At 37.1% G+C, this 27116-nt stretch overlaps 1 protein-coding gene across 6 annotated transcripts in view; it reads left to right on the top strand.

Moving 5' to 3' along the window:
- Window positions 1-27116, top strand: part of anks1b (ankyrin repeat and sterile alpha motif domain containing 1B) — a 197569-nt gene that overhangs the window by 103977 nt on the left and 66476 nt on the right. For 4 of the 6 annotated variants that reach the window (XM_051891015.1, XM_051891014.1, XM_051891013.1 and 1 more), the window contains 3 exons: window positions 1815-2001; window positions 23728-24374; window positions 25754-25826. In XM_051891015.1, the coding sequence (XP_051746975.1) occupies window positions 1815-2001; window positions 23728-24374; window positions 25754-25826 (907 nt within the window). Of the gene's footprint in view, window positions 1-1814; window positions 2002-12811; window positions 12981-13181; window positions 13249-23727; window positions 24375-25753; window positions 25827-27116 lie in introns of those variants that run through there. The other 2 variants (XM_051891017.1, XM_051891018.1) reach the window with 2 other exon arrangements.

Genomic DNA, 27116 nt, shown 5'->3' on the forward strand with positions numbered 1-27116 from the left:
CTTCTCTACTGTTGACAAACTCTCATGCATAGTGTATTTAATTTTTTGTTGGGATGTCTTTGCAGAAATCGTCAGTGAAGGCAAGCATCAGAATACCACTAAACATAGGGGGGTGGGAGATATTGATTTGGGCCAGTAACCAACTATGCAGGACATCTAGCAAGTGCATAGCAGACAGAACCAGACAGAACACCTTAGTAACTGTGGAGCAACACATTTTGCACATTTTGCACATTTTGCATGGGCACCATTCACATTTTCTTCATAAAAAAGTTTTACTATGATGGAGTCATTTATGGAAAGTCGTTTTTGGCAAATAAATAGGTAAATAAACAAAATAAAAAGGCTGTTGCGACTGTGACTATTTCTCGTATTTAATTTATATCTCAGTTTGACTTTATATTTTGCAGTTTCCCATAATTATGACTTAACACCTCGCAATTGCGACTATATATCTCACAATTGCTACTTTCTCACAATTGCAACTATTTTTCATAATTGCGACTTTCTCACAAATGCTAATATTTATCATAATTAATTTAAATCTCACAATTTGACTTTATATTTCGCAGTTTCCCATAATTATGACTTCATATCTCACAATTGTGACTATTTCTATAGTGACTATATATTTCACAGTTGTGCCTTTCTCACAACCAACTTTTTTCGTAACTACAAATTTCTCACAATTGCAACTGTTTCTCATAATTGTGACTTTATATCTCACTATTTTGCTATATTTAGCAGTTTTGACTTTATTTCTCATAATTGCCACTTTATATCTTGTAATCTTGCAAATGACCGTTCACAAAGACCCGCCCCCTTTAGTTACTGTTGCTACGTCCGACAAGCCATGCCGCTCTCATGCCACACATTATGTTCACATGCAGCAAAAAATACATAGTGGAGCAAAGAGGACACTGACAACGTGTCGACAGACAAGACAGAGCAGGTTACTTTTGATATGCAACAAAGTCTCAAATTTTGTAATTTTTAAAGAAATTTAAACAATAAATACCATTTTGTGGCTCTTTATTCGCTCGTTCAGATCGCTGTAGCGCCTCAGCTCAAGCGGCTCGTGAAGCGATCATCTCTTCCTACTAGTTCATTTATAGCATCAAATAAACATGAATGAACATCAGAAGGAATGTTGTTTCAACTATGGAAAGACGTCAGTACACACCATTATTCAAGTTCAAGTCCACCGACGTTAATCTACTAACTCCCCTGACTGCTTTGGTGCACAAAACGGCAGATAAAGTGTTATGATTGGTTAGATCTCCTGTCAATCAAACTCTCAGCGAAGGGTCAGTTGCGACTGTTTCTCATAATTGCAACCTTGTGTATGACTTTATATCAAACAGTGTGAATTTTATTTATTTTAAACTTCTTTTTTTACCTTATAAAAATAAAATGGGCTTTTATTTTCGCTCAAAAACAAGTTTGTTAAAAATTCTGGTGAATCATGAACATTGCTCAATTAAACATTAACACACTCAGTCTGCGGCTCATAATTATCTGAAGTTTAATTATAAATATTCACAGTTTGATAAATTTGATACCACTCTCCTCTAGATGACTCCAGCAGCCAGTAATTTTTTATGTCGCACCTCATCGCTTTCCGTGTGAGCTTCGGTGCCCCACAAAAAGCCTTTCCTGATTTTATTGAAGTGTAAATTCTACATTAAAATTTAGATAGAATTATTTAAGGATCTGTTGCAGGAGATCGTATCATCTTGGCTAATATAAAATAGACTTATAAAAGTCTCCTCTTTAAGTAACTAATGCTAACATTACACTCTTTCCTGTCATAGCCAAAGCAACGGACCTCGCTGTCCTCCTCCCAGGACGTCCAGAAACCTCTACAGAACCACAGCTGCGAACCTTCGGAGGTCAGCTCATCTCTTGGCTACGCCAGCTTCAGCACCAGCCCCCCCGCCAGCCCCCCCATCAGCCCCGCCAACTGCTCCACCGGATCCGCCGAAGACTACGGCCTCACTGGTACGACTCTTCTCATCTTGTTAGTCTAGGACAAATATTTCTCTTAAAATCCCTTACGACAAATAATAAAGACACAATTTGAGAAAACTGCTGACATGCAGTAAGAATATAGCTGTATAAAAGTGTCTAGTGTCTGAGTGATCAAATAATAGAAGCTTTGGGATAGATTCGCTTTCTGTTCACAGTGATGGTGTTTCTATATCTGATGATATCATCAGCTAGCTAACCCAGCCCACCCCCCTCGCGTCTCTCATATAGACATGTTAATTTCAGCAGGAGGCCTCTCTCTTGATTGGCTCAGAGTGCTTGTGCCAGTAACGGAGTGATTCCCGCTGCTTTGAGCAGCACTACTGTAAAAGTGTGACTGAATTACTCATCAAACCACATTTTAATGGCTTGAACGGCATTTTAAAGTGCCGCTCAGCTACTCGGCATGGTATAAAAGCAGCAGCCAGCATCAGAGCATGTGGGAATGTCCTCGGTCTGAATTGTTTGTAAAAAATACTGCATTCAGAGAGCGACACTGGGAGGTTCTGCATAAGGCCCTCTGCAAATGCACCATCTCAGCAAACGTCAGTGTTTTGGCACGGGCGGTTTTGCTTCCAAGGCCGCCACTTCCTGTCTGTCATTTCCTCAGCATCCACCTACGGCACTGCTGGTCGAGTGGGCAGTTGATGCTGTTTCCATGGCAATGTCATTCCTGGTGCTGAGGTGGGGTAGTCATGGTGACGCTGGTGTACTTCGCAGTCCGTTGGTTTTAACTAATGCCGCGAACATGCTTGTCTGGCACCCTGATCCCCTGACGCATGTGTTCAGAGAAATGGGGGGAAAGTAGGGAGGTGGGAGAGAGAGACCCTAATTATATGAGTTACTGCTTATTCACTTTTGCCAAGTATGCTGTTTTAGTTTAGATACGGTAACAGTGGGGGATGTTGCAATAGCTACCTTTGTTAGTGCAGTTTCTACTTTCCTCATGCAGTCAGGCAGCATCCAAAATTAACACACACCACTTGTTAGAAATAATTGTGTTTGGTGAGTAAATAAAAAAGTTATTTGTGATTTGGCCATTAAAAATATACTAAAAATATACTTTTTACCATCAGTAGTTAAAGGATGACTAAATTTTTTTATTAGCATTTTTTTTTTTTTTTTTTTCCACCAGATGTGAAATAACTGTCATTAAGCGGATCAATATAGAAAAAAAAAATTTTTTCTCATTGACATTTTTGATACATTTTCACACAAAGATAGAGTCTGATTCACTTCTCTAATATAAAGTGCAGAGATTGAAACAATTAATTGCACTATTTGTCACTAATATGCAAGGAAAATTAGTTGTAATATGTGACCCTGGACCACAAAACCAGTCGTAAGTCACACGGGTATATTTGTAGCAATAGCCAACAATACATTCTATGGGTGAAACTTATCGATTTTTTTTTATACCAAAAATCAATAGGATATTAAGTAAAGATCATGTTCCATGAAAATAATTTGTAAATGTCCTACTGTAAATATATCAAAAAAATTATTTAAAAAAATATTTTTAATAATTTAAGTATTGCAGTTATATACAGTATATTATTTTCAATAATAACATAATTATTTACCTAATTTTCATAAATTAATATACTTTATTATTGTACATTTATTATATACAATAAATGTGTTACAATTACTATTATATTATTATATTTAGTTCTATTATATTATATTTAGTGCTATATTAATCACGATTAATCGCATCTAACATAAAAGTTTGTTAACATAATAAAAGTGTGTATATATATATTTATATATATATATATATATGTATGTATATAATATATTTATATAAATGTGATAATATATACACACACATATTATGTACTATAAACACAAACTTTTATGCTAAATTTAAATAACCTGATTATATTATATTTCAAATTTTCAAAATAATGCCCAGTACTTTCGTATTATATATATATATATATATATATATATATATATATATATATATATAATTTTGTAATATAATGTAATTACCTTATTTTTTAAACAATTTTTTTAAAAAATATGTTTACATATTATATTATATTATATTATATTATATTATAAAAATGATACAATAATGCACAATACTTGTAGTGATAAGAAGTATGTATGGCTGGTAAATACATTCCCCATTGGCAGGTGTGGCAAAAAATTGATTTTAAATTTTGCTGTCTGGCTAAGCTGTCAAACTTTTCTACCATTTATTAAACTCAGTCTCTTGTATAGATCCCAAAAGGTGTCATTACTTTCTTCTATATCGCTCCTGAAATTCTCCCCACCTGTGGATGTGTGCCAGGAGGTCCTGGCAACCCTTAAACTAAAGCCTAATTTGGCCTGCGAGTTGCACGACTCTCCCTGGCCACATTAAGTGCCATTCCTTCTGTATAAGACAAGCAATCTCTTAAGGAAGGCAAATGGTGATAGATAGTGAAGGAAATATCGCTGTTGCATTCAAAACTCGTTCGCCACTACAGGGGAGTTTATATCTCGGTTTGCCAGGTCTCCACTGTGAAAAAGGCCTTTTCATCTCAGTCACTCTCCAATCTAACAGGGGGCTTTTCAAATGGAGGGGTCCTCTCCTCTTCTCTTTGATGGCCGCTCCCTGATGGTCTGCCCTAATACGCGTGTCTTCTGTTCCACTGTCGCAGGACTTTGTATGGTGGCATTGCATGGGGTTTCTGAGGTGTTTCATCTGGTAGCTTGAAGTTCTGAGGTTCTTTGCCTTCCTGCCTAGAATTGAATCAGATTTCTGGGTTATCGACATCTATTGATGGTACTTTTATTTAATTCTGCTGGCATATGAAGTAAAAAAAAAAAGCGCCATCACTGGAATCACATGTTAGCATCTCCTCTGAGAGGCCAAGACATGAATCCCAAGCGCTGTTGTGATTGAAGCCACGGATCAGAGCCAGAATCACAGTAAAGGCATTAAAGTCCTCTCTCTGCAGCTCCAGGAATAGATCTCACATTTTCATGCTTTCGTTCACCCCATCCTCTTATTTTATCTTCCTCCTCCTCCTCCTCCTCCTCACTATTTATTAGCCTTATAATGTCCATTGTATTGTTGCCGTGGCAACTAGCGTTGAGTGAGGAGCGCATTGTAGTTTCTTTGATGCCGTGCCTTCATAGGTGATGAAATGAAGTTCTGTCGTTTCCCTACAGTAGGTGCGCGAGAGATGGAGAGATAGACAGAGGCATGATGAGAGTGTGGAGAAGACAAGTTCTCATCGCTCTGGGTTACCAAAGGTGGTGTATTTTTATCCAGCTGCGCTTGGTGCAAACGTTATTGATGTGGTGTTTTGTAACTGTGGGGAGAGATGAGTGAGATTGCAGCGCTGCGATGCAATGAGGCCTTTCAGCTGCGAGTCAAGTTGTTTTCCTTTAAAGTGCCGGGCATGATGACCTGCATCAATCACCTCCAACCAGTCGAAAAGTTCAGCAATTAATTAATTGATTGGATGTCAGAATTAAATATTAGAGTATTTAATTTGCAACATTTGTTCCTACTTAATATTTAATTTTCATTGCAAGTTCCTACTTTTGAATTAAATTATGATGGATTGAAGTAAAGCCTTTTGGTTGAAATAAAATTGATTTGCCAATTTTCAAAAGGTCTTCTTCTGAACGGTGTTGCCTTTATTGCAAAGGTTGGATTGTGGAGAGACAGTAAGTAAGAGGTGAATGGGATTGGCAGTACAGTTTGTAGGAGTGCTGCTCACAAGGAAATGGATTTCAACATGTGTACAAACTACTAAACTAAGCTAGTTTAAACCATGATGATTCTGTAAATGACTAGGCCAACTCTGAACTTCAGGGCTCAAAGAAAATACCGGGTTGCCCACTAGCAATTACAACATTGTGGTGGCGTTCTTGTGCATTCAACCTGTAAATACGACCCTTCTGACATCACTTAATGACAGCATCAGTCCAGTCTGTGGGCATCTTGGTAACGCCCTTGGGCAGCTATTTCCAGACAAGAAATCACAGTTTTTATCTACTTGAATGAGGAAGAATGAAATTTCTTAAACTGTTGGCTAAATATTCAATTTAAAGGTGCAATGTGTACATTTTAGGAGGATCTGTTGACAGAAATGCAATATAATATACATAACTATTTTTTTCAGTTGTGTATAAAGACCTTAAAGACATTTTTATTACCTTAAAATGAGCAATTTCTATCTACATATGGGTCCCCTTACATGTTAAGTCGCCGTTTTGCGCCGGCATGTTTCTACGGTAGCCCTAAAAGGACAAACTGCTCTACAGAGCGTGTTTGCTTGCTGGCTACTCTCTGCTGTCTCCGACGACGACATCTTTGTCCTGTGTTGGCCACCGTAGCTTTTCTATATTGCAATTCGCAACCTCACTGCTAGATGCCGTTAAAATTTACACACTGCACCTTTAATATATAATAGGGCTGTCAAGCGATTAAAATGTTTTAATCTAATAACACGATGTGGCGATTAATTAATCTAATTAATCACGTATCAAATTTGGCTGAGAAATCCATCATCATTATTGTGTTAAATGAGAAAAGCATCAAATATACATTACAAAAAGTAGCTTTAGAAAAAGAATATTTTAATTGATTCAACAGAATTTATTAGGGCTGCAACAACTAATTGATAAAATCGATAATAATCAATAATGAAAATTACAGCACTGAATAACGCGTCTAAAATGCATCTAAAAATAGTGGAGGAAAAAATGAGCTACTGCGGGAAAGGTACGTGATCCAAGCTGCCCAAAACATGAGAATTATTTATTTTAAGCTTCAAGCTAATGCATTAGCGTAATAACATAATATTTAACATGTCAGGTGCTTTGACAGATGCATGTGCTCTTTAATGTGTGATATGTTTCCTCAGTGCAAAACTTTCATTTTACAGTTATATCCTTATCTGTATATCTGTAAGTGTTACAAATTCATGCGAGTATTTCCGTTTTGCATGAAGGCTTGTCCTGACAGACTTCACGATTTTACTGATTGAGTGCCAGAGAGGGAGACAATATTCAGCTCAAAAATATAAATTTTTCTGAAATATCTGTTGTTGGACTTTAAATTTATGTTTAAAAGTCAACATGTAATTCAAGTATTTTATGAGAGTGGTAACTGTAAAGGGATAACAGCATGTAATTGAATATTAATGTAAGACGTTTCTCACATTTACACAGGGCCGGCACCATGAGGGGGCAAAAGAGGGCGTTGCCCCATCAGATCTGATTTTTGCCCCCTCAGTTTCAATTTATCCCCCCTCCACCCCCGAAACGGTATTGATTTTAACCCTTTGACGAGGGCAATCACACCGGTGTGATTAGAATGTTCAGAATCACTGCTAAATTCAAATTCTTTACTATCACTTTTTATCAATTTAACACATCCGTGCTGAATAAAAGTATTCATTTCTTTCAAAAAAAAGAAAGAAAAAAAATTACTGACCCCAAACTTTTGAACGGTAGTGTATATTGTTACAAAAGATTTCTATTTTAAATAAATGCTAATATTTTTTAACTTTTTATTCATCAAAGAATCCTGAAAAAGTATCACAGGTTATAAAATAATATTAAGCAGCACAACTGTTTCCAACATTGGTAATAAATCAGCATATTACAATGATTTCTGAAGGATCATGTGACACTGAAGACTGGAGTAATGATGCTGAAAATTCAGCTTTGCATCACAGAAATAAATTATATTTTAAGGTATATTAAAATAGAAAACCATAATTTTAAATTGTAATAATATTTCACAATATTATTGTTTTTATTATGAAATAAATGCAGCCTTAATGAGCATAAGAGACTTCGTTCAAAAACATTAAAAATAGTAATGTTTCCAAACTTTTGACTGGTAGTATAGATATATATAGATATTTATAGTTTGTTAAATTCAAATTCCATACACTAATGTCTATCTAAGCTGTAATATAATAATCCTTTCAATTAAAATTTGATGAAGTGTTTTATTTATATCAGATACACGTTGTGTATGAAACAATAAAGTTTACTCTATTCTTCTCCCAGCTAACATGATTATTATTAAAGCCCCTTTCAAGGAAAGTCTGTTCACTCGGCGGACATATTTGCAACGCCTCCGGGCAGCTATTTTGGGCATCCAAGACCAAGTCCTATCTATTTGAATGGGGGAATCCTGAAATCTCAAATATCAAATAACATATTTCAAACCAGCAACAAAATCTGACATGAACTGTCCTATAAATGTTGTTTCTTATGCTCAAATAGCGTTAAAAAAAGCTTATTTTTCAGGCTAGAAGAGCCAATGCGCATGTGCAGTCCTAAGCGTGAGTCTCAGGTTTCTGTGGGAACTGGAGCTTCTAACGGCAGCTGCAGTGACGCAATGACTTTATCAATCAGCGATTGGCTCTTTTACTTAGAAGGCGGGGCATATTCCGCCATATTGCGCGTTGCGATTTCTCCCATTCATTACTAATAGGAGTGAACAGTCTTTCTATATCTATAGTCTTTGTTATTATAAAGGTGTTTAAAAGACAAAACACATTCACTTCCACATATTTGACAATTGGAAATATATAATTCATGTTATAGTTAACAAGTTTGTGAATATTTTGAATAAAAAAGGAAAAGCGAAATAAACGCAATACATATCTGTCATAGTGTGGCTCCATGATTCGTCGCCAAAAAACTATCAGTGCCCTAGAAATATTGCAGAATTTGTTTTGCATTTTTCTGTTTTCATTTATCATATTTTATTTATTTACTTATAAAAAATAAACTTTTAAAAATTTAAACTGAATTTCCAGGATTTCCAGAAAAAAATTTACAGTGTGATCTCAGATTTTTAGACTCTCCTTGGTATTTTCCAACAATCATCAATAAATAATGACAAAAAAAATTGCATAATTTGACAATAATTGCAAAATTTTATATAAAAAAGCGAAACGAATGCTTGGTCCAGCAATCTAGAATAACAAGACTAGATGTTGTTTTTGTCTGTTTATTGTCTCTTTTATTTGAAAGCTGGGATGTCTTTTCCAACAGCTACCATGTTCTCCACTTGACTTTTCTATGAGTGTCTTCCTGTCTTCTTCAGTACTGCCTCATGTAGAGTTCTTTAAATGTCCAAGAACTATAAACTGACCTGATGGCCACTTATGCTTTTGACCATATTAATGGAGTGTTTTGGTGTGTGCCCATCCACTCATGCAGGCATTACTGTGCGTCCTACTCGTCTTTATGAGTCAGCGTGCTAACGGGGCTCCGTGGCATAATTAAACACCATCATTCCATTAAAGAGAGTTTGATTAGAGGATCTGTGTGTGTGTGTTCCCTGTAGTGCAGCCTCCCACAGGGATTCATAGATCAGAGTCCTGTGCCTTGAGTGGTTAGATGAAAATTAATGTTTTTATTGTCCACCCATAAACACACACACATACAGTGCTCACAAACTTGCATATGTGTACTACAACTGTATAAGCGCACACACACACACACTCACACACATGTATCATCTAAACAATTTTGGTTTGTAATGTAACACAAATCTACCATCACTTTTCTGACAGCATACGGACCCCACAGCACTTGTCGATGCTGGTTGCCTTGGAGATGTGCAGTTTGAGACAAATGGGAAAGCTACAGTGAATTCAATATTTCATAATTGTTTATGATTCCTGCGGGTATATAGGGAGGGATTCCATACAAGAAAGGGTATATTGAATTGTATATTGTAGAAGTGCCACCCATGAGAACTGAGAGACTGACAGATTCATAGACTGATTTGAATCCATGTACATGTAGACGTCGGGCAGCAGGCTCTTTAAGATGTTAGGTGATTGACAGGTCTGATATTGTTCTGTGGCTTTTAATATCTGAGAGTGAGTCAAAGACTAGCACCACAGAAAATGAAACAAGATTGTACCAGACGTGGTGCTGAACCCTTCCCTGCAAACATAACCTAACTCACCCCTCCTGATGTGGCTGAGGGAGGAAATGCTCGCACGCTCATACACGCCCTGTTCTATGACTGTCTGTAGGCTATACGCAAGCTTTTTTTGTTTTTTTGCTAATTTATGTTAATGTCACTACAACTTTTTTGGGCTATTGGGATTTTATGCTGAATACTTTAGTAGAGATGTTTGATATACTTGGTTTAGTGGTATGAACAAACAAACCTCAAACTGTAAATACACTTTAGTACGTTGAGGAAAGGATTAAGGAATGTAATGATTGATTTTGTTGTTGATGCTACTGGGTGGTTTTTAGCACAATGAAATGCCATTGCTAAGGTGCTCTTGGTTTCTAGGTAGTTACTGCCCCAAGTCAAAAGAGTCCACCTACTATCACCCCTATGATATTTTGGTCTCGTTTCCACCACAGGAACTTTCCCCAGAAACTAGGAAGTTTTCGGTGGCACTTGGTGTGTTTCGACCGCAGGGATCAGGGTCTAAATGAAGTTCGGGGTAAAAATTTCCCCCTCAGAAAGTCCCTGCTCACGAGGTAGTACTTTTTCAAAGCTCAGGAACTTTCGGGGGTGGGACTGAAAGCGCTAAACATGCCGATTGGTTGAGTTAATGCAGCGCTTTGATTGGTTGACTCCACGCAGCATTTTATTTCAACCACCATTTTTAAAAGTCTGCTGCGGTGCGTGCAGTAAGAGTTGTTTGTTATTCGAATCAACAATGGAGTTTAAAAAATACGACAGATGGACCGATGACGACGTTCAGGCTTTATTTAGCTCATATGTGGAGTACGCACGCAATCTTACGTCACAAGACTAATCTTCATGGTACTTCAGACCACAGTGGAAATGCAGACAGTAACAGGTCTGGGGGGGGGAAAGTTCCTGTGACAAATTGTTCCGGGTAATTTCGGTGGAAATGCGGCTTATATGGCTCATATCCCTCCTTCAATGTAAGTCTATGATTTTTTTTACGCTTTTTATCATCTGCTAGATAGAAATCAGAAGTCTGATTGCTTTGAAATGTAATAGCAAATACAAGTAATTATACAAGCCCAGGGACCCCCTCACTCAGCCAACTTAGAGCCCTTCAATATAAAAAGAGCAATGAAAATTTTATACACTACCGTTCAAACTTTGAGGTTAGTAAGCAAAAAAAAAAAAAAAGCAATATTGTGAAATATTATTACAATTTGAAATAACTGTTTTCAATTGTAATAGATTTTAAAATGTGATTTATTCCTGTGATGTAAAACTGAATTTTCAGCATCATTACTCCAGTCTTCAGACGTCGCATGATCCTTCTGAAATCATTCTAATATGCTGATTTGCTTCTCAAGAAACATTTTTTCAGGATATTTTGATGAATAAAATGATTAAAAGAACAGTATTTATTTGAGATATAAATCTTTGGTTACATTATATGTCTTATAAAACACTACTTTTGAACGGTAGTGTATATTCATTAATAACCCTTAACATTATTAAATAATATATTATGCTAAACAGATCATGTTTGTTCAAATAGTGTTGCAAATTACTTTTTCTGTATTGTTTATGAATGTCTTCAAACCCCATTGCAGACCTAGGGTGACCAGGCGTCCTGTTTTTCCCGCGACAGTCCCGTATTTCAGCTCCATTTTTAGTGTCCCGACTTCTTAAGAAAAAATCATGTTTTGTCCCGTATTTCATCTTTCCTAAACTTTCTTTATGACTGGGTAATCATAGAATGAGTAGTAGAACTGTTCTGTCATGCGAGAACAGCCCAATCAATTAAACAAAATTACCATCCAATCACAATTCGTTATTGATTAATTTGATCCCAGTTCTCCTTGCGCCTGAATGGTGAAATGCACACATAGTTTTTCAAAATGTCCATCGTGTGGAGTATCTCGTGTAAATACAGTCGGTTATAACATATGGCTTAAGTGGACGTAAACAGGTGGGTGAAAATCGGATATGTGTCAGTATATTGCATCCATGAATTCGGTCTTAAAGGGACAGTAGCCTAATTAAATATTTGTCGGCCATTAATGTTGATCAAACAACAAAAGATGCTAAATAAACGTATACATGGTAAATAAACCTACTGAATCTGAAAAAAGTTTATTTAATTGGTATCTATCGTATTTGTTGTATTGTTTGTAAATTTCTTATAATATATATATATATATATATATATACATATAGATAGATATGAGAAATCTGATCACCCAAAGACCCTAAGTATGAACTGTAATATGCCTTAGCAAGCACTAAGAATGTTGTTTTATGCATTGGAATATTAGAGTCCTATATTTATTCCTTTATTTATTCAATGTAAAATGCACAGGTACACATACATTTTCCTCTTTTTCTCTCTCTGCGAGCTGCTGTAGGACTGGCAGGATCTCTGGCCCTATTTTTGGCAGGAAATGGGTGCAGTTCAATACGGCGCAGTAAACATTTGTTAACAAGCAATTAAACATGTGGCCTTTAATCCACTGGAAAAGACAGCCATCAGCTCAGAGTGTGTGTGTGTTTGTGTGAGCGGCTCAGCCCATTCTGCTCTTTTTCTACTGTTCTCCATCATTACTTCCTCCAGCATCTACAACCCCACCCTGATTTTGAATTTCAGACTAATCTAAATAGACAAACAACTTCAACTTCAGTCCCTTAAACTGTATAAACTCACAAATACATAGGTCTGAAGTACTTATCTTTCAGTTTCTGCTGTGACATGACAAGACATGACAGTGCTGTGTGTGAGTTTGTGCACAGATGAGAGTGTGTCAATGTGTGCGCAGAAACATCACTGGAATGCTGTGTGGTGCAACAGTGGCCCTATCAGATCTTTGAGAATGAAAAACTACATGTAAACGAATGTGTGCGAGTGTGACCTCAGAGGTGGGACTCGCACACATAGCCTCATTCCTCATAAGATCGTTCTCCTGGAAAGTCCTGCTGGCTGTTTTGCTGCTTCATACCTGTTTGCTAAGGTATACGAGTGTAGGTTTTCAAGAAGGAGGTAGGTGGACTAGAGTTATTGCAGCATGTGATATTTTTAACCATGGGTGTTTCTCCAAGGAAATGTTTAATGAAGGGAGGGAAGATTCACAACTTTTTAAGAATATAGACACTTTTTAATATAACCCCTGTCTGGCTTTAGATTCAAGCTGAGTTTCGTTCTTCGCTGTCGCCCCAGCATGCACTGCAGCTCCTGTTGTATCACTCGCTCTGGCTGATGTTCTCCTCCCTGCTGTTTACTGCATGTTCTGGAGGAGCTCTTCACACTAGTGAGTCAGAAATACAGCAGCATAAGCTCATCATCTGGATAAGACCTCTGTAAGCTGCTCTTATACCCAGCAGTCTAGTCACCCGAAATCAAAATTAAGTCCTCATTTACTATGGTTTTAAAACCACAAGTGGTCCATACGACTTGAGCTCTATATTCTAAATCTTCTGAAGTTATATGATGGAGTTTTATGAGAAAATCTCTCTCAAATCTCTTTTGGGTTTGCGTGTATTAAATATGGCGAGTCAGGATGTATAATTCTTGTCACTGAGTCATTCTTGATTTGACCTGTTTGAATATGTGAATGTGCATTTTCAGACTGAAATAGTCTGAAAAATACATTTTTAAATGGAACCGTTTATTGAGCCTTTAGACAAAATCTAATCTAAAAAAATGTGTTTTTTTCGCTACATCTGGCTTTCGTGGCTTTTATATACATATAGTATGATATAAGAGAATATGGATCTCATACTCAAGGAGGAAAAAACAACAATTTTATTCAGAGGGTTAAACTAAAATATGCAATTTGGTGCAGTTGCTGATATTTATATGACCAAAAAATAAGATGAAATTCTGATAATCTAAAAATCAATAAGATCTTTATAACATTATAACAGACTACTTACATAAAATGCATATAAATATCAGTTGTCACTGTACATCTCCCAATATGCCTTAGTAAGATGATAATAATTGCCTATTTGTATGATAAACCCTGTAGTTTTTATTGTGAGTGCAACACATGCAATGCAATGCAATACAACGATGACAGAGATAAATAAATAAACAGGGGTGCACATAACTTTTTTGGTCTGGTTCTCAACAGAGCACCTGGAGATGCTGCTTGGTACTCAAACTTTACGCAGCACTCTTATCCTACAAGTTGTCGTCATCACTTTCCTCCTGACTGCTCTCCTCACTATCTTCTTTGCTCTCGAACACTGATGACACAGACAACAGCAGGAATATTATGCTGCTGTCACTTTAAGACCGAAAGCACGGACCGAATATACTGACACATATCCGGTTTCTTTCTCAACCGTTCAGTTATGACATAACCGAGAGAATACTTGCGAGATGGGTATTTTGACAAAATTTTGTGTATATGTCCGTTCAAGCGCAAGTAAACGTGAAAGTAGAATTAATTATGTGTTCAAGCGCTATCTGAAAGCCTCTCTCTCTCTCTCTCTCTCTCTCAGCATGCGCACGAGTCCCGATTTTTGACTCTTCTTCCGCATTTAAAATCGTTTGAATGTGTAAATTGGCAAGACAAAACACATCCAAATGATAAACTTTCACATTATGATGGTTAAACTTAACAGTTAATCCGCGAATCACATGCATGCCGAACCGTTGGGCCTGGTCCGTACGGATCACGGATCAACTGCGATCCGTTGCACCCCTAATAATTAATGAACACACTTACCATCATGATTGCTATCTTACCAGAGATGGGGAAAAATCTTACTCCTGTAAGTAAACGTATCCCTGTCCCCAAAAATGTTGGTACTCAAAAGCGCTTCCCTCCACGTTTTCTGGTACGCATCTTTTATTTTTACCACGCATGCACACCTGCACACCAGTTATGTGCAAATAAATATTCCTCTAAAGCCTGATGTATCATTTTTGATACATTTAAACATGATTTTTCTAAAATAAAAAAAAAGAAAAAAAAAAGAAAAAAGACTTACAATAAAATATTACTAACAATATAAAATGTATTCTTACATTTACTTAGTAAAGATTTCACAAGAAAAATACGTTTGTACTACAACCTGAATTTTTAATATGGTCTATAATTATACTAATAGTCCCTTTTTACTGGCTAAAAAAGTATAAACTATCAGTCAGATGACAGAAGGCATGTAGTAGATTGTGTATAACAAGTTTTTCAGCAAAGTTTTGATAATGTTGATAATTTAAAGGAAATTTGCTTATCAAATATGATACAGTAGGCATTATAGGTTTAAGAGCCTTAGGGAAAATGTACAGTAAAAGGGAAAATTTCACAAAAAGCCTCAGCTGAATTGGAATTTAGTTACTTAGAGTCTTTTGGACACCCTTTATGTTACTTCTTTTGGAGTTTGGAGAATGCTTAAATTATGTCAATTTTATTTTTGTGTGTGTGTTTGTGTGAACTATTCTTTTAAACATGAGAAATGGGCCATGGCTAGTGATTCAGTAGGTTTTTGCACCTGTTCTGCTCATTTTAGTTTTATTTTTTTGGAGAACATGGCCTGTCAGTGCATCAAAAAATTTAATAGGAAGGATTTGTTTTTAACAGAGGATGATCTCTGCCCCACAGTTTTTGCCTCAAAGCTTGAGTTTCTCATAGATGTGTCTTTATAAATTACGACAAGTAACCCAAGCGATCTAATTACGTGGGAAGAGTTCAGACACAGTGCTGCGGGATAGATTTCCTCCCGCTGACCCCAGATCAGCCTTTTGTACCCTGCGTGAGCTTTTGATGCACTCTCTGCTGTGCTCAGATAAGACTTGAGCACTTCTGCTGAGATGTCTCTGATTCTTTGCCCTGTGGGTCAGTTCAGATGGCGCCACAGTCAATCTGCAGTAGATCACTTTCTTTCTTTCTTTCTTTCTGTCTGTCTTCTTCCTTTCTCTGTTTCCTCTCTCCCTTCTAAAAACCCAAGAGCTTTGAGTCCATGATTTTAGGAAGCCACTGTGTTGTTTCCATGACTACCGGATGTCAACTGTTGTGGTTCCAGATGTAGATCTAATCTGAGAGGAATATGGGAAAAAGAACAGATATTAGAATTTAAAGAGGAGGGAGACACTAAAAAAGATATATAAATACTATTCCACTGTCCGGTTCATCTGTTCATTCATTGATTAATTTAATTCTATATTTCTGAAATGTTCTATTGGTTTATTGCATTAAAAAATTCATTGGTTTGTTTAGGGTTCCAGTAGTCACAGAAAACCTGAAAATATCAGGGAGTTTTAAAATTGAAAATGGAAATATTCATGGAAATTAATTAGATCTTGAAAAGTCATGAAAATGTTGGTAACGCTTTATTTTAATGGTCCACTTTAGATGTTCTACTAACTATAAGTACTGCATGTCAACTACAGTAGCAGTCATTAGAGTATTAGTAGACTTAATACCTGCTTTATTTACACTTTATTTTGATGCTCCCCAACAGACATTCTACTGAATGTAAGTAACTTTGCAACTACATGTCAACTTATTCTACTAAATAGTGCTGAGAGTTAGTTGGCATGTAGTTGCAAATTAATTCCTAGTTCTGTCATGAAACTCTAGATGGCATAGGCTGATGGGACCCAAAAATGAAATTTCTGTCATTATTTGTGTCGTTCCAAACCCTTAAGACCTTCTTTCATCTTCGGAAGGAGGTTTTTTTTTATCCCCAATAGAAAGCAGCATAAGTACCGCTATTCAAGGTCCAGAAAAGTACCAAAGACATTGTTAAAATAGTCAACGTGACTACAGTGGTTCAACCTTAATGTTATGAGGTGACAAGAATACTTTTTGTGCGCAAAAACAAAACAAAAATAACGACTTTATTCAACAATTTCTTCTCTACCCTGTCAGACTCAATGCATTGAACGCATTTTTATTGGCCGAGCTGTTCACGTGAGCACCACGACGCATGTGTGTGATGCTTACGCTGGAGCCGGCCAAGACCAAATACATTAACATTGTCATATCTATTACCATGCTAAAATCTTCCGAGAGTTGTCATTATAGAAATGAGAGTTAGTTGACATGTAGTTGCAAAGCTACTTATAGTTAGTAGAATGTGGAATATTTGAAAACGAGCAAGAAGGTTGCTGGCCGCACACTGAATCCAGTACAGACTGAAGAGGTCTAGCAAAACATTTTTTATTTTATAAGTTATATCGTGCAAAAAGTGCAAAGTGCATATGAATCAAAAACAGGTAGACACGAGTGGAATATCTAAAGTGGATATACTAAAGTGGAATATCGAAATAAAGTATAACCGAAATTTCTTTAGTGAATATAAATGTTTTGGCTAGAAAATGGTTTTTTATTTTATTTTATTTTATTTTATTTTATTTTATTTTATTTTATTTTATTTTATTTTATTTTATTTTATTTTATTTTATTTTATTTTATTTTATTTTATTTTATTTTATTTTATTTTATTTTATTTTATTTTATTTTATTTTATTACTTCAGGCATTTTCCAAACATTCCTGTGCAGATTAGATTTCTTAGAAAATGTTCAGACCCACACACACAAAACAATCTCTTTCCCCTGATATCTCTTGTAGCTTGGTGACAGATTTCTCTCAGTGATGGCAAAGATCTCGAAGCACTCATGCCTGTATATTACCCATAAATTGTGCATTTTATTTGATCTGTTTCCCAGAAACTAAAGTGAACTTTCCATTATGGCTGTGTAGGTGTGCTGAGTGGTTTCTATACTGTAGATGGTTATCCACTTCTGCCTTCCTGTCAGCTTGGTTAGCACACTCATTTTCCAAGTCACCATGAAATCAAAATTGACAATTTTTATTTTATTTACAGAATGTTGCTGTGTTTTTTATAAAGCATTTATCTGTGCACATCATCATTTTAGTATTATTTTTTTAATTCATGTGCACTCATAATCTTTAATCAAAAAGGTGGGACTCGGTGGAGGTTGGGACTAAATATCATCCACAACTGAATGCAAACTGGAGTTCAGATCTGCCTCCATTTAGTTAGCGACGCCAACTTCCAATGATCCAATCAATTCCCAAGGACGAAATCAAGTCCTGCCCTACAGTACATTTTTTTCTCATTCCAGAAGCTGTTTCACTCAGATATGTGGCACAATAGGGAAGAAAAGACTATTGCAACTTCCGTTTAATTCCGACTTTAACACGAAACTTTACTGTATGGTTTTATTTAGGTTTTTTTTTTTAATGTTAAGTCCTTTATTTGATGTTAAATTAATCAAATACTGCATTCTCAAACTATTGATACAGATGATAGACCTATCATGATACTGTTGCATCATGTGGTTTTGGGGGGCAGATTTGCATCTTTATTAGTGTGGTAAAGAGGCCACAGAAAGTTTTCAGAGAAAAATAGCAGAAATAGGAACATAGAACTAGAATTTGTACTGACGACTAGTTGAGCCATATAACTTTCTTGCAGACAGTGTAGATACAATGTAAGGCAGATTATCCACTGAATTATTCAGATAGATAGTCAACCTACCTTGTTCTTTTTTTTCTCTTGATCCTTTTCAGTGTGAGTTTTTCCTGCAGCGTGTTTGTATTTGGCTTCTCGCAGATGACGGTCAAGGCCTCTCTGTGTTTTGTATGCCGACCGCTGTTTTGTCTGAGATGGCAGTGACCTTTACTACTGTTATGATAGCTCGTGCTGTTTCTATCTCTCAATAGATGAACTCATCATGGCGTTTAACTTGCGTTCCTCTCAGTCTAGATGATCAAAATTGACACGGGCCCTTTTGTACAACGTTGTCCTCTCTCTTAAGGGTCAAAAACAAGCTTGAATTATTACAGCCAAAAATTCTGTCTGGTTACTCACCCTCATGTCGCTTCAAACCTGCATGACTTTCTTCCTTCCCTGAAATGGAAAAGGAGACATTTTGAACAATGAACTAGGCACTGTTTTCTGTGCTGTTATGAAAATTGGTCATAAAAGTTTGGAACAACATGAAGGTGAGTAATTGTTTTTTTTTACTATCCCTTTAAACTCATTTTGTTTGTGCAAGATTTACTCAGTCTCTTGTTGTCTCCACCTGTTTTGCTCTCCCTCAGCCTGCGGGAGTGTAATTTGATCTTTATCGGTTGAAAATGCTGTTTACACGAGCTGGAACGCGGCACAGACGCCGGGAAAGGACGGGATGTGGGAGCGTTGAGCTCTGATGTCTCCCTCGGAGTGTTATAGATACTGATATCCTGTTTAGCGTCATGTCCCTTCGCATTCACTAAATCTGACTGCTGGTGTCCAATCCAGCGTACGCATCAAAAACCTTTTAAGTGTTGCATGTCTTCTGCCGTCCACACCCGTATTTATCACACGGGACGCTGCCTTTTCACTTGAGATACCAGATGTAGAGGTGGTGCAGTACATGCAAATGCAGTCCTGTGATTTATTTTACATGCCATGACTGCGCTGCTTTATAGGCACATTTTAATGAGGTTTTAAACACTCATTCAGAGCCTGTTTTGAGGATTTGTGGGGTTGGGATGTGATGGGACGAAACCAGAAATGCTTTTGAGAACCGTTTTAGTTATTCATCAAAGCTGAATTTGCTCGGTCTCCATTTAGTCTTGTTTATTTGTGCTGTGAGCTTTATGCAAGATCAACGCTTTTTTGATGCAAAATAAAAATAGAATCTTTCTCTGTGTTCATTTCAGATTCCTCTATTCCGGTGGTTATTTTGGCCTGTAGCAGAGCGTTCCGTTCAGTTGATTATTCTGCATTATGAGATAAAAGGAAACTCATGTGACTGTCTGGACAGGATCAAAGCAGGATGTACCAGTGTGTGTGTGTGTGTGTGTGTGTGTGTGTGTGTGTGTGCATGCAATGGCTTGATTGAAGATACTAAATGTCTGTTTATTTGACCAAATTTTACTTGCATTTATTATAATTAAAGTTATAGTTAGGTATGCGTGTAATTTTCATCTGCAGAAAACTTGAAATCTTGCCATTCGTACAATTCTACACATCCCCTGGCCATTGCAAGTTAATTTTATTACATTTTAGTTTTAAAAGTACTTTTGAATACCAATTTGACAATTAAATAAACAATAGTCCATTGCTCAGAAAATGTGATTAAAAAAAAAAAATTATACAAGACCCACCCACTTTTTAAAATCAATGATATTGAACCCACTCACTTTTACCATCTCTAATTCAGCACATATGTCTTTTCACTTTTCAGAGCGCCGTCAGTCAAATCCATTCCACTTGAGGAATGCCCTAATAAATTAAACTCCATTCCGCATTTTAGCTACAGCCTTGACTTCCATGCTGCTGCTTCCTCAAATCCATTCCACTTGGCTCATTCAGAGTCCATATAAATTAAACTCAGTTTGTGTGCCGTGACAGGTTGTCAGGGGTGCCGTGGAAAATTATCAAATGCCTAAAATAAAATAAGTTAATTAATTGCTACAAAAAAGGAATATATTGTCGCTGTCAGGCGGAAACTTTGTATCTCTATATTTAGTCATTTTTGTTTTATTTTATTTTATTTTAAAAAATCAATGCTATTGGTCATCCTTTACCTTTTTACAAACTTAACATACATCCTTTAAGTTTTACAAACATTTAAACAATGAAAAGCATTTAAAGGAGCTTGTGACTAAACCTTATAACTCCATTGGCTCCTCAAACTGTCAGTCAAACCTCATAACTCCGCCCTGCCTCTATCGTGAATGAAGTGCTGCACGCAGTTTGGAGCTGTGTTGCCAAGTCCGCGGTTTTCCCGTGGAATTGGGCTACTTTAACACTGTTGTCGCGGGCAGTGGTGTATAAAGTACTCGAAAACCATACTTGAGTAAAAGTATAGATATCTTACCAGAAAATGACTTTGGCAGAAGTTAAAGTCACTGTTTAGAATGTTACTTGAGTAAAAGTTTTAAAGTATGTGATATTTTTTGTACTTAAGTACGAAAAGTTTTTTTTTTTTATATATTAAACGTACTTAAGTATTGAAAGTAAAAGTACAAGTAAATGTAAAATACAAAAGGAGCAAAAAAATTATTATTAAAAATTGTTCTATACACAGTTTGAGCAGCAAGATTGTGTTCAGGTTTAACTCTTACATTTCGTTTCTTTGAATTAAAAAAATGGCTAAATGTTTATTGTAATTTTTAAATATAAAAAATACTAATATATTAATTATACATTGATCGTTCATGTTAATTCATAGAGCATTATAACTAATGTAAGAGACAACTTTAAAATGTTAAAATGTAAATGTTGAAATTAAAAATGAACAATACTTTTATTAACCTTATTTAATGTTACAAATAAACTCTTATTGTAAAGTGTTGCCATTTTAGAAAACTTGATGATTATCTAATCAAAATATGTGTTACAGTGCCGATAAAAAAAGAATTGAAATTGAATAAATTTCTGATTTGTTATGTTTCTGTCGCTGCATGATGAGAATACAGTTTAAATATGCAACTTCGCTGGATAACGAATGCATAACAGCGAACAAATGGATATAAACTAATGAAAATGAATGGTAACAATCGTGACATTAAACAGTTGGTGTTTTTGTCACATTGTTTTAACCGCTTGAGGTACTACTAATGTTGGCATCCTCTTAGCCTCGACGGCAAACATACTACTGTTCTCAGAAATTTGTTGACAGAAATATAAAAACTCAAGTAAAGTACAGATTCTCCCAAAAAATACTTAAGTACTGTTACGAAGTATTATTACTTTGTTACATTACACCACTGGTCGCGGGTTTTTTTTTCATGTTCGCGGGTTGAAGCGACTCCAAATAACATGATATTTAGCCCCTGGAATGCGAATTTTACCGGGGGAACCCTACCAAAAACATGGGTTTTACCCCCCGGGGTACGCGATTGGGCTAGTTTTGAGTAGCAGTTGGGTGGGTTTTGTTGTGAAAACCTGGCAACCCTGGTTTGAAGATCTAAGGTAAATAAAAAACTGATGTAAAAAACTGATGTTTGAATAAGTACAGTATTTTCTTTTCTCAAGAAACACTACATCTATAAAGGCTAATGTTTTTTTTTTTTTTGCATTTAAAGAGTGGAGAAGAGTCTTAGTCTGCTACTTGCAATCTACTAGCCAATATACTGTTTTAAATATCCTATGCATAGCACTTCACTTTTTATATCATGAGATTTTGTCCAAATGTATTCAACAACAAGGAAAAACTGAGCGACCACATAGCTACAATAAACTTTATAACCTGTAAGGTGATGAAAACACAGATGCAGCTGTTCCAGTGACAGACAAAATATTAATTTGCTGTTCAAAAAGCTCAATTTTCATAAAATAATACAATTATAATGACACATGCACATGTATGACCATATAATACCAATTTTGATGGCACATAATTATTTAAAAAATATGAGGTTTCCACCCGACAGCAACGATATGTAGCCTAAATTTGTTGTTTTATCATAATCACCAGCAACATCATTTAACTATTTGACCTTATTGTGTTCCTACCTGACTTAAGCTCAAGTTTCACAATAAATGTGATTACTACTTTTAATAATATCCAGATTTAATATGCCATTTGAAGCAACGCATGTTTGTGCAATTTTGTTATTTTAGTGCTTAGTGGTGTGGCGTGGGATTTTTTACATATCGAAACTGTGCCGTGGAAAAAAAAAAAAGGTTGGGAAACAACACTGATCTACTCCAGTAAAATTTTTCTGGGGGAGGACACACCCACATTTTTTTTTTGCTTCCGACGCCTACAGTATGCTATTGCTCAAACTTAAAGGTTAGGGATTCACACAGACTGTGTTGAATTCAGGTGCATAAAATGTCTCACACATTTTGTGCTACAGACATGAATGATACCTCAAGTCATACGGCTTATTAAGGAAAGCTATTACTTTTGTAAGATTGAACTTAGAAAATTCATTTTATAGCTTTTAACTGATGGACAATAAAACAGGTGACATATTATATAATATGATTTTTTTTTACTTGAACATGTAAGAATCCACCCGAAAACCCCCTTGCATAAAGGTGCCGACTTTTCAATGTTTTTTTCATGTTTTTTTTTTCTATAAAATATAAAAAATCTAGCTATTATTAATATTTGTTTACATTTTAACAAGCAAAAAAAAAAAAAAACTACAACTCTAAAACCTCCAACGCTCATGACTGTACCGAATAAACAGAGAAACAGGAAGAACACCTACATCTTGATGAATGCAGACGCCCTTACTGGAATTTAAACATAAGAGCCTAAAAATAAATACACCGCTCATATTTATCAAGACCTGAATAAACCCGGTGGCCTCCATGAACTGAGATCTGTCCTCATTTACACTACAGATCACATGCTGCCTGAGGACAGCTTTTAAGAGCTCTTTAGTGAAGGGGTCCTGGGCTTCTTTACATGGGACAGTAGAGGAGACAGTCCTCTGTAGGCCATAGGGTACAAAAGGAGGATAAGAACAAGGTCTCTCTCACCCCATTGAACAGATTTGGTGCTTGTCTCAACAGCAAGTCGACCGAATGACATACACATACACAACACTAGTTCATATCTATCATCTGCCTGGATGCTTGTACATCAGAATGAGGACACATTTGTATCTTTCTTTCTTTTTTTTTGTTAAAAGCGCACTGTCCAGGCGCTCATAGAAACATTGTGTTACATTTTAAATGGTTTGTTTATACTGTTATTTATGTGTGTTTGTGTATTATGTATAAAAGAAAAGAATTAACAAGAATGAAGCTTTGAGAATCCGATTTTACTGATTTTTTTTTTTTTTCCCCTTGCAGAAGAGGCAGCACATCAGAAAGAGTGCATAGAGCGAGACGACCGGAGAAACAGCCACGTTCCCGAGCAGTTTGCCGGCCTCCTCCACGGCTCATCTCCTGCCTGCGAATCCCCCGATAACCCTTACCAACTCTACGGCAAAGTGCGAAAGTTTAGCGTTCCTGAGCCCCCGCTCCGGCACGGGAATTTTCTCAGAGCGCCTGAGTACTCGCCTCCGTTCCCTCGCACTGGCAGTGAGGCATCTGCCCTTAAGACCCAAAGAGAAGCCAAACCGCAGATAGTCTACAGGACGATTTTTCACACACAGGTCAACCAGGGCACGTTAACGCTCGGCGGACAGGGTGACAAGACCACAGGCGTGCATGTGAGGAACGGGGAGGCCAGGAGCAACAGCACGGGCGGCAATAGCCCAGCAAGCAGCAATACCAGCTACGAAGAAAGAGCCTGCACACTTGGGAGGATGAGGTCCATGCCAAAAAACGTTTTGGACCTTCAGCTGTCCAGAAATTTCTCCAAATCAGACTCTAACCTGGTGGCCGTGTCTCCCATCGAGGAAGAGCAGTGGAGTTCCAGAGGGCAGAGCAGCCCCGGTAAAAGCAGCCCCAACAGACTGGAGAGAACCCCCTCCTTTACGGCAGAGTGGGAAGAGGTAATAACGTTTTAATTACCAACTAATTGCAGAATCATTTCCACTTAATTAATTCACTTAGCTTGAAGTAACCAAGCTGACTGGCTTGAAAGGTTTTCTTTCGATGCTCGGCGTATGTTTTTGATGTGTGATGTAAAAATCATGCCCTTTCGCCAGAAAGCCTAAATTATTCAACAATGTTGTCATGGCAGCTAAATGATTTTTAATGTGTTTCTTTAATATATAAAATATGCATAATGATAGGCCTGGGACACGTTTGCGCTTCTGTTTTGCACTGATGGTGATCTGTTTTTACTAGGGCAGCTTTTATTCAGGGTAATGTAGCATATAAAAAGTCAAGCAATCAGTCAATTAATGGAGGAAGTGTCTTTGAATAATGACATCCTGATTATACTGAGTGAACTAATAAATCAAAACAAAAACATGTCTATAATTAAAATAATAAATAAGATGTTGTTTGCATAAAGAAATCCAGGATTATTTTGATTTTCATTTATTTATTTTCATGACAGTTAAGCACATTTAACCCTCAAATTCTCATTACCATCATGTTTAAACGCTTTGCTGTTTCAATTTTTTTTGAGAACTTTTGGGGAAAATATGCTTAATTATCAATTGAATAATGACAAAAATATGACTCGAACATCTTTGACAGACAAAATAAACCAAGTACACGTGATAAAATAGTCTCAGTCTCCAATATTCTGTTAATTCTTCTTTAGAGTCAAATCTCTTTCAGGTCAGTGCTTCTGTTTAGATACAGGGGGGCTTCCCGCTTCATATGACGACTAAAACTCCATAGTCAATAAATTTAATGCGTCACAGCATTTTCTTCCCCAGCCTCACCCGGCTGTCAAGTCTTCAAAGGAGAACATATATTAGAAATAACTGATCAAAGGGTAGAGGGGAGAGTTCTGCATCCGTTCATCTGGGGCTTCCGAGCGGCTTTCTCTTTGGAGTAAAAAAAGGGTCCGCTGGGAGACAGCGAGGGCTGTTCTTTGAAGGCAGGTGTTCGGCTTTAAGGATGTGAAACGACACTTTCTTCGCTCCGAACATCGGTGTCATTTTAATGAGGAGACATTCATCAAAAAACACTCTCCCTGCTCTCTCCGAACTGACATATTCTTAAACGAAGCTGATTGTGATAAATTACCTTCCCAAAATTCTCATTTCTCCCCCAGCTTTTAGCCAACAATTAAGTGGTTTTGGAGCGCAATTACTGGCATTTAAGAAAAACTGAACGTGAGCTTTTGGGAAAAGAGCAATGAGGAGAAATCTGTGGGGAAATGCCATGGAATAAGGATATAAAAATAGAGATGAGAGCCTTCCGTTATGCAAACACACAATTTATCTCTCTCTCTCTCTCTTCCTCTCCACAGATTGACAAGATTATGAGCTCCATAGGTGCTGGAATTGGCACAGAGTTGGAGGGGATTACGGAGAATCACTCAGGTTTGTGTGTCTATGTATGTGTGTGGTGTTGATGCACTAGATTTAGCATATATCCATAACTATAGGGAGCTCATGGCTTGATAAGAATATCAACTAACGGCTGTGAAGTGTGCAGCACTGTGAGACAGGAGGGTTTCCTTCAGTAGTGTCAAAGACCCGCTCATAGACAGGGAGCTTTTTGAGATGTAACCATGGTTACTGCGCGCTCTCCTCTCGTCTCTGTGCTCTTCCTGTAGTCATAATGAGAGCAGGGGGACAAGAAGTGGATGGACAGTTTAGACCTCTAAGCACTGATCTTGGGACAGTTTTGTTGTTCACACTGAGAGGGAAAGGAATATTTCATTGACTGGAGATCACTGTCCTGAGATTCTCACAGCAATGATAGTGAAACCCATTAAAGCTAATAATGAGGGAATTAATATTCTCTCCTTGCCTGTCCTCTTGCTTAATCTTTTCTCCTCTCACCTCCTGTCCTCTCCCCCTGCCTCGTTTCATTCTTTCACCTCACATCCTCTCTTTTTTGCCACTTCTCTTGTCTCCTTTCTTAAAACCCCCTTTCACCTTTTGTCCTCTCCTCTTCTTTCCTTTTGCCTCCTCTCTTCTCCTCTCACCTCCTTTCCTCTCTCCTCTCCGCTTGTCTCCTGTTGCCTCCTCTCATCCTCTCCTCTCACCTTTTGCCTCCATTCGCCTTGTCTTACCTCCTCTCTCTTATCTCCTTTCCTGTCATTCTCTCCTCTCCATTCACCTCCTCTCCTATTTTCCTGCCTATCCTTTTGTATCCTTTCCCTTTGCCTACTCTCCTCTCACGTCCTTTCCTCTCCTTTTGGTTCTCCTCTTGTCTCCTGTTGCCTCCTCTCATTCTCTTCTCTCACTTTTTGCCTCCTTTCACCTCTAGTCTCTCCACCTATCCCCTTTCATTTTGTGTCGCTTCTTGTATCCTTTCCTGTTTTTCTCTCCTCTCATTTCACCTCCTCTTCTATTTCCTCCTCTTTTTTGCTTCTCCTCACCTCCTGTTGCCTCTTCTCATTCTATTGTCTCACCTCCTCTTCTTTTTGCCTCATTTCCTTTTGCCGCTTCTCCCACCTCCTCTCCCTTCTCTTTTTGCCTCTCCTTTTATCTCCTTTGCCTCCTCTCCTGTCATTCTCTCCTCTCATTTCACTCCTTTCTCTTTTCCTATCCATTTCTCTCTGTATCCTTTCCTGTCCATTTCTCTCCTCTTCTGTCACCTCCTCTCCTATTTCCTCCTCTTTTTCACCTCTCGCCTCCTTCCTTCTCCTCTCACCTCCTGTT

Source organism: Ctenopharyngodon idella, chromosome 4 (genome assembly GCF_019924925.1).
Source record: "Ctenopharyngodon idella isolate HZGC_01 chromosome 4, HZGC01, whole genome shotgun sequence".
Taxonomy (NCBI): Eukaryota; Metazoa; Chordata; class Actinopteri; order Cypriniformes; family Xenocyprididae; genus Ctenopharyngodon; species Ctenopharyngodon idella.